Consider the following 18,791-nt stretch of genomic DNA (forward strand, 5'->3'; position numbering starts at 1 on the left):
TGGCTAAGTACAGCAAGGAAAGTTCATAGGAGCTCAGTTCTCTTGACAGTAGTGTCACAGTGAAAGCCAACAGGCGTGGACAAGCTTCCCCAGCTCCTGGGAGGAGTTATCCAAGGATTGCCCATCCTATCCTCACTTAGAGAATATATTATGTTTTACTTATATCAATCTGTGCTTTCAAAGAAGAGCAGCTCAAAATTTAAATCTACAAACTATATAGGCAGAGTAAGTGTTTAACATAAAACATGTTCCTGTGTGAAAAGAAAGTTGAGAACATACCATCTTGGAAAGCACAAATCTCAACACATCTTTCATAATCTAGTATGTGCTGGCTTTGGCTGGGGTAAATTTCTTCACAGTGGTTGGTATGGGGCTGTGTTGTGGATTTGTGCTGAACACAAGGTTGATAATATAGAGATGTTTTTGTTATTGCTGAGCAGGGCTTACACAGAGCCAAACCCTTTTGTGCTTTTTCACACTTCACTCTGGCAGGGAAGTTGGAGGTGTGTGGGAGACTGGGAGGAGACACTTTCAGGAAAGGTGACCCAAACTCACAAATGAGATATTCCAGACCATGACATCATGCTCAGTATGTAAAGTGAGGTGAAGGAGGGAGGGGTGGAATATTTGGAGTGGTGGCATTTGTCTTCACAAGTCACTGTTACCCTGGTAGGTTCTGCTGTCCTGGAGGTGGCTGAACACCTCCTGCACATGGAAAATAGGGTATTAATTTTTTTGGTTTTTTTTCTTTGTGTATGTGGCTCTTGCTTTCCCTATCAAACTACCAGTTTTCTAGCTTTTACTGTTCCAATTCTTCCCCAGTCCCACTGGTGGGTGAGTGAGGGAGGGCTGCATTGGGGTTGGTTGCCAGCTGAGGTGACACCATGACAGTCCTTTTTTTCTTGTCAAATAAGGCTGTTGTGGATTAGGAATGGTATTCTCCACTTTAGTACTCCTCTAAAACCACATGCCCTCCCCCCTCCAACTGGAGGCACACATTGAGGTAAGAATAATTTGCTGGAAATAGAAATGAGAAAAAAAATTAGAAAATTAATAATAACAGCAACAATATTAATAACAAAAGGTATAAGAAAATAAATTATACACACAGAAAAACTTTCAATAATAGACAATATCAGATGTATCCCTCCACCATGTTTCTTGACCAGAGGAATCCCTTCTTCCCAGAAGGGATTCCCTTTCCCCCCACCCCAGCAATGATGAGAGGTGGTATAGAATAACCTCTGTGTCCTAGCCATGCCCCCTCCTGGATGCTGCAAAACAAAACCTGTCCTGGCAGGAACCAGGATGCAGGGAAGGTAGTTTCATACAAGATCTGAAGTCCAGTTTAGAATGAGCACAAACTCTTCAGGAAGAGAAGCCAGAATACAGCCTGCTAGTGCTGTTACACGCTGATTTTCTGACCCATGTTTGACAGAATCAGCCTTGCATGCTGCCACCACCCTAAAGAATGACTAGGCCTGTCTAAGACTACTAAGACTATTTCAGAACTAAATCCAGAAACACTTCTCCTAAAGAGCAAACGTATGATTCAATTATTTTTTTGCTTGGACAAACAGATTTTCCACCTAGTCTATTTCTACAGAACAGGAAATCTACTATTTCAGAAAAAGCTGCAGCCTTCCATTCTCTCCAGAATATCTCCTCCATATTTAAGAAACCCAAGCAGCATTCTCAAAGGCCCTGATTTCAGTGCAAGTTACATGTCTTAATTGTATTTAAAATGTCTTCTGGAAACTACTGAACATCCTCTCCAGTTCCACACAATATGTGTCAGATATACACAGGAGGGGCCCAGGAATACATTGCAATATCAAATATAAGTGTGGCTGGGTTTAGTTGTGTTAACACAGCACAGCCATCCCAGCTGAATTTGTCTTGAAGATAAAGTATAAGCAGCTCTACTTAGTATGCTTCACAGTTGCCTCTAACAAGGTTTGAATGAAGGACAGAACAAATACAAACAAAATTATCTTACTTCCTATTGCACTTAAATTTTGACAGACTGGAAACTGTCCAAATTCTCCTACTATTTTGTGGTTAAAATAGGAAAATCCAGTCTGCTACAAATGGAGAACAGTCCAATTAAACACATTTATTACTGAAAAATTGTCATCTCTGGAACTGCCTTGAAGCATGATGCGTCAACAAATTTGCCTGCTAAGGCAGCATCATGTATATAATGACTAAAGTTTGTGATATTAGCAAAGACCCTTCCAAAATGAAAAGTGATACAAATTGCTGCAAGCTTTGCTTTCTAAACATCTGATTGTTCCTGAATATTATACAAATAAAATCAATCTAAGCTTACTCATTTTTCCTACATCTGTTAGGAATTCTTAAGAGTCTGTTAGTGGGGACAATTTGTCACATCACAAAATGATGACATTTGCACTACAACATGTTGACATTATACTATTCTATTTGTCACTATTTGTGACAAACACGGCCCTACAACAACCTTTTGTTAACCTCTCTGATACCATGGACAAATATTTGACCATGTACTGCAAATAGAATCAATGACACCTTGGGACCAAAGCAGAGCAAGTCTGTTCCCTTGTGTAAGCCAATGTCAGCCTATTTGCTCCTAATTCCATGGTACCAGGAATGCCACAAGTGCCACATGCTCTGATCCTGCAACACAAACCCCCTACCTCCCCTCTGAACAAGGACAGCCTGAGATGCAAGGAGTTACTTCATTGCAATAGTCAAGCTAAATGAAGCAGTAACAGAGCTCTATAGTCAACATCTTTAAGTGGGAACAGGGAAGGATGAATCCAAATTAGCCCTCTAATTATTTTCTCTTTAACTTGACTATTTAAACAATTACCTAAGTTACACAGTAAAATGCCCTGAAAATTTTTAGTACTGAACAGGTTTGGTTTACTGCACCACTGTTCCTTCAACAAAAAAAAAGAAAAGGAAGAAAACCTTTTTTTTTTTTCCTCATATAGATATAATAATGATGCCTACTTGCATGTCATTCCCCAGCATTATTAGCATGTGATTCAGAAACTACAAAAAATTACAGAATAGGTGCTGCTTTTGTTGTCAGGGTGAGCCTCATGCTGTAAGCAAAGAGAGATGAGAGCCACCCAATGCTTTGGGGTTTAAATAGCTGTTAACTAACAGGGTGGCTAGTATGGCTGCAGCCTTAGCCCAAGGATCTGACCCAAAACACTCTGAAGCTGCTGTGGCCTTGCACAGCCTTTGGGCTCAGTGACACTATATGGAGAACCCCTGTTCTCACAGCTCAGGAGTGCAGCAGAGAGCTCAGGACAACGAAACTCCCCTACAGGGAGCCTTTGCTGCAGGGAAGTGATGAGGACTCAGGTCTCCTTTCTCTCTGCTGAATTGATTGCCCAAGCAAGGAGATTGATGCAGAAATCAATTCACTCATGCCAGCTGGTTTCCCTCTATCTGCACTGGTAGTAAGTTGATTGGGATATTAGTTTCCTTCAGCTGATGTGTCTTCCATATGTAACATGCTGACCCTAGTGATGCTGAACACACAGCAGCTAGAAAGATTAAATTAAGCAATCCATAGGAAGGAAGGTAGGGGAGTAAGAGAGAGTAAGAAAACAAAGAAAGGCAAAACACAGCAACCCTCAGCTCATGCTAAGAGGCTTGTTTCTTCTAGATAAGTGCAATAATACAGAATTTTAGAGAAAATAAAGTGAAGATGAAGAACAGTAAGAAAGAACAGTGTGAAATTCAACAATTACAATATAATTCTTGGGTTATTACTTGTTTCTGTTTACTTTTCTCCATTTTGTAGACTCTTGCACCTCTTTCTTTCCATTACTGTTAACATTCCATTACCTGTGAGATAAATTAAAGCACAGGATCCTTCCACAATGGATGAAATTTAAGTCAATTAAATGGTGCTGCTTCATTCCAGCTGAGAAATACAAATACAGTCTGTGTTTCCAGGGAGTCTATAGACAGAACACTATAATTGAATGTTTTTACTGATGTCGTTCAAAACAATATTTAAAACGGAAAGAGAGCACTAGAAATCTCTATTTAAAAATTATGAACTATTTGTAAATAATAATGAGCAAGATTTTTAAAATTCACCTTCAGCACTTCTTAAAATCTAAGAAACTTGATCATGGCTGTTTAATAAACCTTTTAAGCAACATAAGAGAAACGGATTTATTTCCATTTCAAAAGAATCACCAATTTTTACTGAACAAAATTCTAGCTTAACTATGCCATGCAAACTTGGAACAAACAAGCAGAATTTCTTGTATGTATCAAAACAACTTTATTATACAGTACACCAAAAGATCAGCTGTTTTAAAGTCAAATGCTGAGACATCAAAGGCCTATTTTCATACATGGAAAGGGTGAGACACTTGAATACTCTCAGGTAAACTTCCATAAATTAAAAATGAGGTTCACTTGTTAAAAAGAACATACACAGTATTGGTTATGTACCAAAGGAACAATGGCTTAAATTTAAAATTAATCCTGGCTTAGATTAGGTTGTCAATTTAATGAACATTCATTCAACTTCAAATAACCAAGGAAAACATTTGGGATACTTTGTATTTTTTGCATATGACAGCACCATCACCCACACATTTACAAAAATGCTTTAATAAACTCCATAGAAACAAAAAGATACCTAAAAGTCCTTTTGCCATGCATCTTTCTTTCCAGAAATAGCATTCACTCAAGATAAATAATACTATTTAAAGTACTCAAATTGGTGAGAAATTTACAGTAGAAGAAAAACTGTAATTTCTAAATTGTGTTGATAAATCTACTTGTTATTTCATATAATTTTTCTTAATTTAAATACTATTTAAATCAATAAGAATCAATAAATGGTTTTAAAATTCTAAAATGTAGAGACAAATCCGTAAAATCGTAATTATTCAGAGAATATATCCCAAAATTTCAACTCATTTAGCTTTATGGAAAGGATAATAGAAATCCACTACTAGCAAGTACTAGTCATTCATCTTCCCTCTCATTTCATGTTGACAAACAAGGTGCTTCTTGCACCTGAAAAGCTTTTACAGTTACCTGAGCCATAATGTGCTGTTGGCCAGAAAAGCTGTCTGGTGAAGGATCACAAGATTTTCATCTGAGTCTCATGCTCTTCCCTAAATATCCACAGGTCTAGCCTAGTACAGACATTCTCATGTTCTTCTTACAAGTCATTCCCATAAGACAGTATCAATTTCATGTTAGATAAAAGCACTCTAAATCTGTTCATCTTCTTTCAGCCCATGAACCTCAGTGACTACACAGCAAGTGCACTTGCATCAGAGAAATAAGCTATGCCAGAAACCAAGACCTTACATGTTCCTGCTTTTGACTTCCATATTTTCAGAGCTCTGATAAAGCAACAGCTTGGATTTTTGAGATTCAAAGTTGCCTCCTGTGACAGCTTCAAACTCACTTGCTGTCTCTGCTTTCTTCAGATTATGTTTGTTTTCAAAAGAAGCTTCATACATTTAAATTCCCGCAATAAGTAACAGCTTGTAAATATTTAATTTCATTTAAAGGAAAGAGAATTCATTGCCTATCAGCTGCAAAAAATAGTAATGAGGCATACTTGGCAAAATCCCACCTCAGAATAACATCACCCAAGTATGAGAATGACATGCATTAATATTTGAACTTAACCCAGACAATAAAATCCACAGCAACAGGCATTTCAGAAGCTGTTTTGCTCACAGTACCTCTTTTATATATTAAATTGAACATTGAATAGATTATGATTATTTTTAAATTACATTTGGATGATCAACAAAGTCATTTCAAATTCTTATTAGATGGCATGTGCAGATCACAGAACTGAAAATGGAATTTTGAGTATTTCATTTCTAATTATGATTATTTAAACTCACCTGGAAGCTTAACACAGAAGCCTCAATCCAAAACTAACCCTGGGTAAGATTTAAGGGATCTCTTCACAGCTTTCAAATTGGGACATTAAGTGAAATATACCACTTAGTTGAAATATTCCAGTTTCAACTAAGATGAGATATTTTGGAGACAATTATTTTTTAAACATCTTCTACTGCTGTGCTCTAGAGCCACAGGTCCTGCCATGAACACAAGATTTCCTCAAGCAATGCCATGCACTCTGTCCAGTTCTACACACAACATGTGACCAAGTCTGAACATTTCTTTTCACGGGAATGGTGACTCCCAAGCTGATGATGTGTCAGTATCCATGCAAGATCTTTCTTCAGATGGATGGGGAAGGTGATGCTATTCAAGCCCTCAGGGGTGAAAAAGGTGATTTGATACTGAGAAGGAAATGGAGGGAGAATAACAAAGGAGACACACTGAGACAAAGGAAGGAGGAAGGAGGAATGAGACATACCAAAAAAAGCAAATGAGGAAGTAACAGAAACAAAGGATAGCTGCAGAACTTGCCTAAAGGGGAGCAAAGTTTCTGACTGACTGATAGAGATGGTGACAATCAGGTTCACTTAATAAATACAAGTCTATTAAGTGGCTACAAAAAATAAAAAGCTTACCTTGTGCAAACCATCCACATACAACAGACTGTGGATCAAAGACTATGAACTCTTTATATTATTCCCTGGCACAGAGTCTACGCCTAAATGTGAATTTCAGTGCTCTCATCCCTATGGGCTCAACTTCGGAGTTACCAACCCCTGTGAAACATCCCACTGGGCTGAGTTCTGCTCCCTCAGGGAAGCCTTGATGTACTTCACAAAGTACAGCAATGCAACAACCAGACTTTCTGGCAGTTTTTGCAAACAAAAAGATAAAAATTACATCCTTCTGTAGCTTTACATTCCCATCTTCAGGAACAGTCTCTTCACAGTTAGGAATATTAGAGCCAAGATGTAATCCCTCACAATAGATGGACATTGATTCAATGGACAGGAAGTGGAGGCACTTCTTTCCATGTAGCTGCAGTGTTCAAAAAGCACCTCTTGCCTCAGAAACACACACAAAAACATCCTGAACATTCCTGTGTGCTTGCAGACTGATCAAACTAAGCCAAGTCCACCCACTGATGAAGAAACTTGTCTTCTTATGTTGTAGCAGTTCATGTTAGTTTAAGAAGTGCCTTTCTGCATTTAACTAAACCACAAGAAATATTTTTTATTGATAATTTACCAGCTACCAACCCAGTTCTCACACAGATTATATATGGTCATCTGATATCAGTCATCTCCCTCCCAAGGGTTTTTAAATAAAGAAATGGAACAGAGGGCACAAGGTGCTTATATAATAAATTTTAAAAATTCTCTCTTAGGGTTTTCAAGGAGCAATGAGATTATTAAAAGGTTCAAAGCCTTGTAAATGAAGCCCACTTTATAAAAAGAACATCTGGTTTAAAGCAGTTGGAAGAGGAGGAAGAAAGGAAGGAAAAGAAGATCTTGTTAGTAGCCCTCAGTGCTCTGCCCAGTAGCCCTTGAGAGATGCTGCAGGAAGATGAACATATGTATTTCATTATGGACTGAAAATGTGCTCACTGAGCTACATCCTACCATTTTTAAGCAAAGGTGCCTGATTCAGCCTTTATGCAGGGAATGTGCTCCTTCTGCATCTTACCTCACAGAAGCTGATAGGAACCAACAACTTAATCAGTGAATCAGAAAGTAGGTTTCACAGAGCTACAAAATAGCTGTTCAGCTGATATCTGCAACAGTTTTTTTTTTTTTTTCTTTTTTTTTTTCTTCTCTTCTTACATGGCTTTAGACAGTGTTAAATAATAGTATCTGTGACCTGAAGAGAAATTTACTACACTGATAGTGGGCTGCTTGCTCAAAAACTATGGACACTTTTGCTCTATCCACACATCCTCTTACCTTTAGCATGTGCTCAGAAGCACTTTGGTGGATGTCACATACAAGAGAGGAAAGAAGAAACTTTGGATTTGTCATGGGGTGACGTTATGATGCTGGTATCCCCAATAGTGTGTTCTGTTTATGTTTGATATTATGTTCTGTGCTTTCAAAACTGACTCTGAAAGTGAAGGTTTGTTTTTGTCTTGTTATCAGCTGGTTCACCTTCCCCCATGGGATTTTCTCCCAAATTTGCCCTAAACTAGGACAGGATTCTTTCCTATTTGTTTTTCCTATCAGGCTGGGAAACTACAAAAAGAAGAGGATCAGATCTCAGCTGACTCCACCAGTATTTGCCTCCCTCACCCAGGGAGAAAGAAAAGCACAGAACCACTAATAGTAACAGGTTCCCAATTTTCTACCCCAAGAACCAGTGCAGTCAAGGACAATCAGAGAGTTCACTGTCAGTCCTGTAATCTGTCCCTGGTGCTCAGGACACAGCTCTCAGCATGTTTTGCATAGTTTCTGTTCAGCTTGTACTTCTCACTCAGGGCAAAGAATATGTTTCAAGAGTGCTCTCAAGGCAGCTGAGACCTTTCCACATAGTAGCCCAGTGGTTGGGTAAGAGGCAGGGAAACACAAGGAATCACTGATTAAAAGCCAAACAAAATAGCAAAATAAGAAATGGCCTTTTACATGAAAAGCTGCAACTTTGAAGTCCTACTGCCTATGAGGAGGCATCTGTGCTTGAGAGAAGAAAGCTTTTTCTATGCTCTAACCTCATGAAATACTACAATGAAGATTCCAAAGCCCTGTGCACAGCAATTAAACTAGGGCAGATTACAAGACTAAAATAAGGGAGACCAGAAGGAAATGAAATCCACTTAGCACATGTGCAGAGCAGTGCATGGCAGCCACATCTAATGTGAACCCTCACTACTCTCAACAGGGACCCACAAAGTGCTCAGAAAGAGCACAGAGGGATCCCTCCCAAAACCAGCTGGGAACTGACAGATAGAAGTTTACTGACTCCAACCTGCCATGGAATAGGATACTGGGGTTTCTTTAGTTAAGAATCATCAAGATTAGAGCCTGTAAGTACAAACACACAAATGCATAGCAGATCCTAATAATCTGATTTTGACTCCTTTTCCACTGGGAAAATCACTGCAGGTTGAGGTGAGGTGGGCATAAGAGCATCAGTCTTCTATGACATCCAACTGCTCCAGCAGGCCACCATGCTCTGGCATCACCAGCCAGGTCTGTGGGAATCTCCAAGCAGTTGCTGCCACAAATCTCCCCAGAATTCACCTCATGAGCTCTGTACCAGGCTGGTTGTTAGAGCACTGCATATGTGCATGACATCCATTTGGATCCCCACTGATTACCACTGGTGGTGGTAATTGAAGTTAAGATCTCTGCACTGAGAAAGAAATCCACTAATCCACCTGTTCCTGGCACAGGCTGCTTTTCTTTCATTTATTTCTGGTTTTGTATCTCATCCATGGAGCCCTTCAAAAACCATGTAAAAAACAGAGCTGCCCATACTAAAGGGGCTCACATATTCTCTCAGGGTTATACTCTTATCTCTACCTATGTTAACATTGTTGCCTCCTTAGGCTGAACACCCAAAACAATTGCTGGGAGCATAAAACAAGAGCTGAGAAAAGTGTATTCTGCTCTCCAAAAATGGCAAGATTTAATGAGTGCTGCTGCAGATTTAGATGTGTTAGACTTCACAAACAGTTCCAATCTTCTGAAAAGACCAAGGTACAATGTATCTTTCTGCTAGCAAACACAGAAAAAATACCTTATTTTACCCCTTGAGGATTTTATGGCAGCCTACTATCACTGATACAATTGTGTTTTCAATGAAGAAACAACTATTTCTTCAGAATCAGTCACATTTACCACTGTGAAACAGTGCTGAAAGCTCAAAGAGTGATTTCAACATACTCCTCTCACCCTCCAGCTCCATTCCCTTGGGCATCTGTCTTGCAGTGACAATTGGTTGTGGAGAGAAGCATGGGAATGCATTAATCATAAACAGGCTCTTCTTTACCACCTGAGAAAAGCAACATTTCTCCACCATAGCTCAGTTAGGGAGGCCAAGCTATGCACTGGTAAAATTTACAGGTGAAACAGCACTATTCTCAATCATCACCATCATTATTTACTGGTATTACACAGCACCTAAATGCTACCAACTGAGAGCAGAACCCCAGTACACATTTTGCTCACACACATGCAGGGGGAAGATTGCTCTTTCCCTGGGCACTTTCAGTCCAGGGGCCAGACCAGAGACAGTTACTGTGATTAAGTAAAGTCTTTTCACAGAGTGTAGCTTGCCATCTGCTAAAACTTAACATACTGGCCAGCAAGCATGGGCCTACTGCTGCACAGGAATAAGGACACATCACAGGGGTTGGAGCTCCAATGCTGCAACACTCATGCAGCTCTACCATGCCTCCAGTGACAAAGAAACAAAGTTCATTAAGTGAATGGAGAAAAAAAACCCCAAACATTAAATACCTCTACTTCATCAACTAGAACAAACTTTTAATAATGTTACTGCACCGAAACCACAAAAAACGGCTTTTTTTGCTAATTAACAAATTATTTAAGTGTTTTTATTACTTCCCTTAAAAAAAAAAACCTATTTACTGTTTTATGATTTTCATTTTAGGATAACGGCTAATCATGACAATGATTAGAAGGATGCCAGAAGTTAACAATAATCTCTGTGTGCAAGTACCTTTCTAAAAATGTGCCTGTCAGATACACAATAGGTACTATTATATCTAGGTACTGTCCTATCCATATGGTGCAATTAAAGAGCTAATAAAAGTGAGCTACAAAAGAAAACTTAAAAGGTCAAAAAAGTGTAATTTAGAGAAATAATCATTGGTCTACAAGAGCAGAAAAAGTACAAACACTGAGAAAGAAACATAGTTGTTTGATTAAACTGCTAAACAAAGGCAGAAAAATCATATTAAATATGGGTTAAGTTTCACTGATACTGTTTTTAGTCACATAATCTTAAGACTGTTCAATGATCTTGAAGTGCCAGAGTCTAGACATTTAAATTAAACTGGACTACACATTGAAAGGAGCCCTGATCAAAACAAACATCAGAACAAGCAGACAAGTTTGCATGACTTGTGAAAGTCTTTTCTTCTCTAATTCCTGGGCTGTACTGTCAATGGAACAAAGAAATCACAGACATGATTTTCTATAGTCCTGCCTCTTTTAGGTATTATGGTGATAACCATTACCTTAATATCAAAGTGCAAAGCTAATTTTTAGGCAAAAGCCATCCTAAGAGATATAGAAGTACCATTATTCTCACCTTGCAGGTAGGAAACTGCAAAATCACTTATATAAGGCAAGTGGTATTTCAGAAGATACTGGTGAGGCAAAAGTTCTTTGGCACTATTATTCAGCTTCAATTTAGTCCAACAGCTGTTGGAAGCTCATACTCTGTCTCTGGCCAAGCATTAAATTTCCCCCAGGCATCAGCTGCACCTCAGTTCTTGCCTAGAGCTCGCAGATGTGGTGACGGGGCTGTGCAAAGCATCACCAGCTCTGCCAAGGGCTCTCAGTCCTGCAAGGCAGCAGCACCTCAGCCTCTCTCCTCTTTCCACAGCAGCCTCACCCAGGGCTGATGACACCCAGTAGGATTCACAAGCCCAGCACTTCTCTACTCATCCCACTGAAGTCAGCAAGCCCAGCAGATATACCCAGATTTCTCAAGCATGTCTGTTAAGATTGTCAGGGATCAATCCAGAGACCGTCCACATCTGCTTCTTTCTGCAGAAGTCCAATCTTAGACTTAATGACTGAATCATAGAATCACAGAATGGTTTGGTTTGGAAGGGACCATAAAGTTCATCTAGTTCCAACCCCCCTGCCATAGGCAGGAAACCTTCCACTAGACCACATATCTCAAAGCCCCATCCAGCCAGGCTTTGGACAGCTCCAGGGATGGGGCACCACAGCTTCTCCAGGCAACTTTTCCAGTGTCTCACCACCCTTGCAGTGGAAAATTTTCTCCTTACTAAAGAAGTAAAGCACAGCAAAGGATACCACACATTATTTAAAATTGGTTTTGTCATTGGTGATTTCTTAGAGTTTTAAATTATTATTACTGGGACAGGGGGTTGAGGATGGGAATGTTTGGTAAGGAATGTGAGACTTAGAATAAAAATTCTGAAAATGTTGCAGGTTATCAGGTTTCATTCTGAGCTACAGCAAGAAGTCATATACTGCAGAATAGTTTCAACCTATACTTTCTGCTTTTGCATAAATAAAGTTGAGTTTACAGAACATAGAAGGATCCCACTTGATTGTACTGCCGATTCTCTCTCCTTTATGTGAACAACCTTTGGTCTTAACTGACACAGTCATAAAATATTATATTTGGACAGGCAAAGGACTTGGCATAAAAGCTTCTTTGATCTGGGCAGTTTCATGTCTTAAATGCATAAGGTGGTCCATACCTTACAGAACTTCCCATTTTAGCAGAACAATTACTGTTTTCATGAAAAGCTCATCATTTCCCCCTTCCATTCTTTAAATAAAGATCTTCTACTCTATTGAATTTTAATAAAGTCAAAAGGGATGTCCTCAATTCTTTCTCCAAAGATCTGTAAGTACATTTCTAAGACCATCCACTTGGGAAGAATGCATTATATTCCCACTGTGATACGTACACTGCTATCCCCAGCCTAAACACGTCCCTTATGATTGCTTTGTTTATCATGCATGTGTAAAACATCAGAAGTATCAGAGGCAGGATTTCAATCTAGGTGTCTCTCTAGCATGTGTATTGCCAAATTTCCCACTTAGATTTAAACTGAGCTTATCCCAAAGTCAGTGCAGTAGTACTGCTGTAACAGCTTGTTCCTAAGCAAGACAGGTGATGCCAGTCAAACCAGCAAACCAGGTAAAACCAGGTCTGGCTGCAGGTATGGAGAAGACTTGGAAGAATGTTTGAAATACACATTTACTAATTAAAATTTGTATCAATTTTAAGTGTCTACTTAGGGGATGAGAAGAGGTGCTATCTCCCTTTCCTTTAGCAATTGGAATTTGCTGAAATGTGGATAGAGCTCAGCAGGCAGCAGTAGGACTTACAGCCAGATGTAAGGCTGGTAGAGAGGGAAAACAGAGGCTGGTAGAAGCAAATAGATTAAGTAAGCCAGAAACTTTATACCAATAAAAAAGAAAAAGGAAAAAGAAATTTTAAACTCCTGAGTTACTTCAATCAGATTAAAATCATTCTGCTTTCCATGTGGGATTCTGCTGTTCCATTCAAATATGATTATTGGGTTTGGTTTCTGTTTGTTTTTATAATCACACTATCATCTCAAGGAATTTTAAGAAAAACCTACCCTATGGGAAATCTGCTTTTCACTTTGCAATATATCTGCCATTTATCAAAGGTCTGAGCTGTCAGGATTTTTGACCCCATGCTCCCTTTAGTTTCATAAAATGTAGTCTGACTACTCTGCAGAAACACCACCCAAACCTTACCAGAAATGGACTTTAGCCCATGTTTGCATAGATAACTACATTTACTATTACAGGTACTGCTACAGTAATGTTGAAGTCAATGCTTCAACTGATTGCAGCTGAACAAAACAGAAAACTAATTAAATAAAATATCTGCCAGAAGAATACATGTAGTGACCACTAGCCTCTACAAAGCATAATGGTGAAACTGTATAAAAAAGAAGAAGTTTCTAAATTAAACAAAGTATCTGTATATCAAATATATATAAGTCTGTAAGTTTTTGTGTATAGCAATATCTGTAGATGTGCAATAAATCTGCTTTTTAGGACTCAAAAAAATTATGTGCATATTTATATTTATTTTCCATAACAAACATGTTTATGGAGGATCATGACATCAAGTTACTGGACAAACAAGCGTATGCATGGACTTTATATTTTGACAACAAAAAAAAAAAAGAAATACTGGCACCATGAAGCTGCAGATTTGGAAGTAGCTGGCCAAAGTCCTGTTCACACTACTTTAGCAGTCTGTACACAGCATGAAGAGCAGCCCCTGAATCAAAATCAATTGTGAATATGAGTCTCATTCTCCCCCTGTTTCTGCTTTGGCTTTGATTTTTTTTTTTTTTTTTAATTGGCTAGTATGAATGGAGAATGGGAATTCTTCAGGAGGGTCAAAAAGAATATAGTTTTGCAAACAAAGTTGCTTATCCAGCACAAAAAAAAAAAAAAAAAAAAAAAAAAAAAAGGATGACTAAGGTCTCTCCAAAGAAAATGTAGGATTTTTAAACGCTGTAATGAATTGACTACTTTTCCCCCAAATCAGAAAGGCTTGCATATTTTTATTAAATCTGGGTATATGCTATTTAGCTTAACACACTAAAGGCTATTCTTTTAGCATGCTACCTGTATATATTCCAATTCTCAGTGTTAGTTATCAGTTACACGGATGACAATTACTTGCCCTTTCCACAGTAAATGGTGTGTTGCACCACCCACCTGCCATGTCTTCAGTTTATGATAATATTTTAAGACTGGCAGGAAAATTAGTTCCACTTGCATGAGCCTTTGTTTGAAAGTAAGACCACACAACAGCTTTCTGTGGGCAGAGGGGACAGAGAGCAGAAATACTAATTGCAGGAATTCACTAACCAAATACATTCTTGCTGTGACAAGTACTGGCTTTGCAAGACCTACATCATCAGAGATGGTTTTGACTATACATCCCACTGTAAAGAAAGGCTGGGGACATGCTTCTTGTTCATAGGATTTGTAAGTAATTATTAGACTACAAAATAAAGTAACAAAATAAAGACACAAAGCCAGAAGCAATTTGCCTATCTCCCAGTACAGCTCTCTCTTGACAAAGCAAGGAATTGTGTCCTGATCTTCCCAGTGATTCAAGCCCACTTTACAATCCATGCAACCACATCCTCTGCTTTGCCCTCAAAGACACCATTCCTCTAGCTCACCAAACAGCATTACAAGAGGATAGTAACTAAGCATCAGACTTCTACAGTACAGAAAAGAGGGAAGAGAGAGGATCAATTTAATTTATAGCCTCCCTAGTTTCTCTCAAGAGATGTCATGCAACCAAAAATCTCATGCTCCTAGTACTGCAGGACAGGATGATTTATACAATGCAAATTATTTTTTTAAAACTCCATGTGCACATCAACCTAACCTCTGCTCCTCTCACATTTATGTATTTGCCCTTGATCCACACACAAGTACTCCATGGCAGCACTTTCAATGAACTTTTCATGCAGGTGAACATCCCTGAGGGATGCAGCTGCCCCCTCTGCTTTTATAGTTATTTATCTCTTCATCATGGAGCTCAAAGGAATAATCCTATTGCATATTTCTTCTTCATTTATTTTACTAGGTGAGGTGTTTAAGAGGATGTGTGGTCATCTGGAGCTCATCACTGTCAAATTTTCAGCCACACAGCTGTAAAGGGTAAAGAAACTAGTTTAGCTCCTTGGTTTACAAAGTGCTGAGTGCCTCCAATGAGGTGCCAAATGTGTGTGGTGACGCTTTCAGATTGCCGAGTGCCTCCTGAGGTTCCAAGGCCTGATCCAAAACCCCACTGCAGGAATGACAGCCCTCCCCTTGGCTGCAATGCACCTGTGGCAGAACAGAGATTCAAGACTCAAGCCTGCGCTTCCAAGACAAGGAAAAACTTGCCACAGATTTAAGAACACAGAAAAAGGCGGCAGATTTGAGAAACACTGGATCATAGCGTTCCTACCTCCAAACAACCCAGAGTAATATAAATAAACACAAACATACCTACTTAAAGAAATAGACATTCAAGACTACTCTAAATATGTCTGAGATCAGGTGCTTATTTTCAATTGTTTGAATATAACATACAGCAAAATTCTCTCCAATCCTCTGGAGCCCATCCTACTTCCTATGAGCTTAATATATTTCTTCCACTCCTTAAAAAAAATAAAGAAAAGAAATATTCTATGTGTTGTCTTTACAAATTATTTTTCTCTGGAAGCCTTTGTTAAAATCAGCTCTTCTTCTGGAAGCATGCAATAAAACAAATCCAACTAACAAAAAAAGAAGCTGAAAAAAATGCTGACAGTCATACTGTAAAACATCCAGTACAGACTGGCTGCTTTCATTTGGGTTAAGGCAGCAAAGTCTTTCATTAACAGGTCACTTGTTCAAATACTGCCTTGCTTGACAGTAATCAGCTGATGGCAGACAGAGTAAGCATCATACTTTGTAAGGAACTTTGCAAGAGTATTTTTTATTGAATGTATAAATAATGTACAGAATGTCTGCAGGCATTCATGATGAGTGTATCCTTCTGCAATACTGAATTAGTAGATAGCAACTAAGAAAACAAAATAAGAGCTAAGTTGCAGCAAATACTGTAACCACTTTCATTTCTTCTGACAGTTGCCATTTATCTTTGCTTTTGAAGAGACTATGTGATAGTATTCTAGTAGGGAGCTGTAGCATACTGTGAAAAAATAATAACATTTTAGCAATACAAGCCCTCACTGCAGCATCTGTTATTAAATCTTTGCAGAGAGGCGAGGCGAGACCGCTAGTCATAACTGTGGATTAGCAAGGTTCTACTATATTCATTTCAAAGTGCAGAATGCTTTGCATCAAAGCTGTTACTTGCCTTCTATGTCAAAAAATGAACTTACGCCAACTTTTTAATACTGAATTCTTCAAGGAAGCTGTCCTAACAGCCTGCAAGCACTGCCCACAAAAAACGGCAGCTGTCTAATAGCAGAGCAATGGAGGAAGGACAGAATCAGAATAGCTGATGCTGCTGATTTGCAACACTTTCTTTTCACAGAAAATGACCATCATCTTACACTTCCTTCCTGAGCAAATCAAAAAACTGCCTTTGAAAGTGTCAAGTTTTATGATGCTGACTTCAACTCTGACACCCGATTATACAAGAGCATTAACATAAGCGCTCAGCATGCTCCAGGGAATCACTGCATCCTCGTCAGTGGAGCCTTAACAGCTCCACATCCTGGCTGACTCCCTAGCAAAACAGGCAAAAACCCAGGACTTCAGGTCCTAGAGAAAGGATGATAATTCACATACTTATGGGAAGTATAACACACACACTCTGAACTGAGCTAACTTTAAGTAAACTTTATACTAAATTCACAAAGTTCAAGAGAGTCAGAGCTTAGCTGAATGTAGTTAAAATGCTCAGGAGTTTTCCAGAAACACTAAAATCCTCCAGGAGAAAGTTCATCTTAAGCTTTCATAACGATATTTTCCTGACTATGAAGTTGCACAGACAGTGCAAGGTGCTATGCAATATTTACCCATGACGCCCACTGTTATGATATAATATTTCAGTGAAGAATAAATTAGAAGCAGCAAATCCCTGAAACCACCCGTGCAAATACACAACCATTAATGGATTAATACATAAAGATATGAAGACTAGCTGAAACTGAAAATTAGTTTAAAAAATACTAGTGGCACCCACCATGAGAGTTGCTGTCTAAAACAGCTAAACAATAAAGGCAAGACACACTGCTTTAACTGTGAAAAGTTGTGAACACTGATGCTCCAATGCAGTATCACTGGTCCCAGCGCAAGGTTTTTATGCACCGATGTGGCTGTAAAAGCCCCCTCGGAGAGCTGCTGCTATTCCGGACCTTTGCAGGATGTCCCTACGCACCTGCGGCGCCCGGCGGGGCCGTCACGCTCTCTCACTCCCGCTGCTCACATCACCTCAAGCCCAGAGCTACGTTTTATTTCATTTTCAGCTTGTTTCGGGCTTTTCTTTCCCCGGCGCTTGAGGAGGCAGAGCGCGACGCGGGGGAGATTACATGGGGATAACTGAATCGCGGTGAATCGATTAAGCCTCGACAATTTAATCTGGGACTTCATGCGGGGCTGGAGGAGATAATCCCCGCACCGCAGTTCGTCCGTGCCTCTCCTTTACCCGGATAGCCTGGCACAGATCCGGGGGCACGCCGACCGCACACGGACACCGCCTCGCCGGTCCGGAGCTAAGCCGCCCTCCTCCTCCTGCTCCTCCTCGCAGCGCGGCGCACACCGCGCACCCGGCGCCTCTGAAAGATGCGCGCTCGCAAACTTTCCAAACTTCTGGGGAAGTGGCGAGGGGTACGCGGGGTCGGCCCGACCACGGCGGCGCTTCGCTTCCCGGCGGCACCTCACGGTCCGCAGCACCCGAGCGCTGCCCGCGGGGACTCCTCCGCCCCGGGCCGGCCCGCGGGAGGCGGGAGCAGCGCGCTCCGGCCGCACCGAGGCCGGCGGAGCGCAGGTCGCTCCCCGCAAGTTGGAAGACCAATGCAACGGCAAGGGCAGGGACCCCATACCCCGCCCGCACGGCCCCTCGTACTCACGCTGCTGTTCTCGCCCGTCCAGTGCACCATCGCCTGGTTGTGAGACGCGTCCCCTTTCAGCACGAAGGAGGTGCTGATGAGGGAGACCTGCTCCCGGCCGGCCGCTAAGGATGCTCTCCTGGAGCGGCTGGTCCCCGCCGCCGCCCCGCCGCCGCGCCGCGGCTCCGGCGGGCTGCGCGCCCCGCGGGTCAGGGCTACAGGGCGCGGGCGGCCGCAGGGCTCCGCGCAGCGCGGAGCGGCGGCGGCGCCCAGCAGCGGCGGCAGCAGAAGCAGCAGCAGCAGCAGCGGCGGCGGCGGCAGCCGGGCAGCCCCGCGCGGAGCGGCAGCGGCGGACACGCGTGGCCCGCCGTGCGCCATGGTGGCTCTCCGGCGTGGTAGTGACAGGCGGGGAGGTGGCGGGGAGGGAGGGAGACACCGCGGCGGAGGGCGGGGGCGGGGGAGGGCTGTAACCGGAGCGGGGCTCAGCGGCAGCGCCGTGCGCGGGGCTGCGCGCCCAGCCGGGGCGGCGCCGCCATCTGCTGGTCCGCGCCGAAACGCCGGGCGGGCTCCGGCACTCGCGGACACGGCCACTCGCGCCCCGCGGGAGCCGCGG

At 41.2% G+C, this 18,791-nt stretch overlaps 1 protein-coding gene across 11 annotated transcripts in view; it reads right to left on the reverse strand.

The window, feature by feature from the left end:
* SORCS2 (sortilin related VPS10 domain containing receptor 2) overlaps window positions 1–18,556 on the reverse strand; it is a 543,792-nt gene extending 525,236 nt beyond the window's left edge. For 10 of the 11 annotated variants that reach the window (XR_013339870.1, XM_077782742.1, XM_077782740.1 and 7 more), the window contains exon 1: window positions 18,200–18,339. Coding sequence is in view for 10 of the 11 variants with exons in the window: in XM_077782742.1 (XP_077638868.1) it covers window positions 18,200–18,229 (30 nt within the window). In the remaining variant the exon portion in view is untranslated. Of the gene's footprint in view, window positions 1–18,199 lie in introns of all 11 variants that reach the window. The other variant, XM_031504585.2, reaches the window with a different exon arrangement.
* Between the last annotated feature and the right edge of the window lie 235 nt (window positions 18,557–18,791).

Source organism: Lonchura striata, chromosome 4 (genome assembly GCF_046129695.1).
Source record: "Lonchura striata isolate bLonStr1 chromosome 4, bLonStr1.mat, whole genome shotgun sequence".
Classification (NCBI taxonomy): Eukaryota; Metazoa; Chordata; class Aves; order Passeriformes; family Estrildidae; genus Lonchura; species Lonchura striata.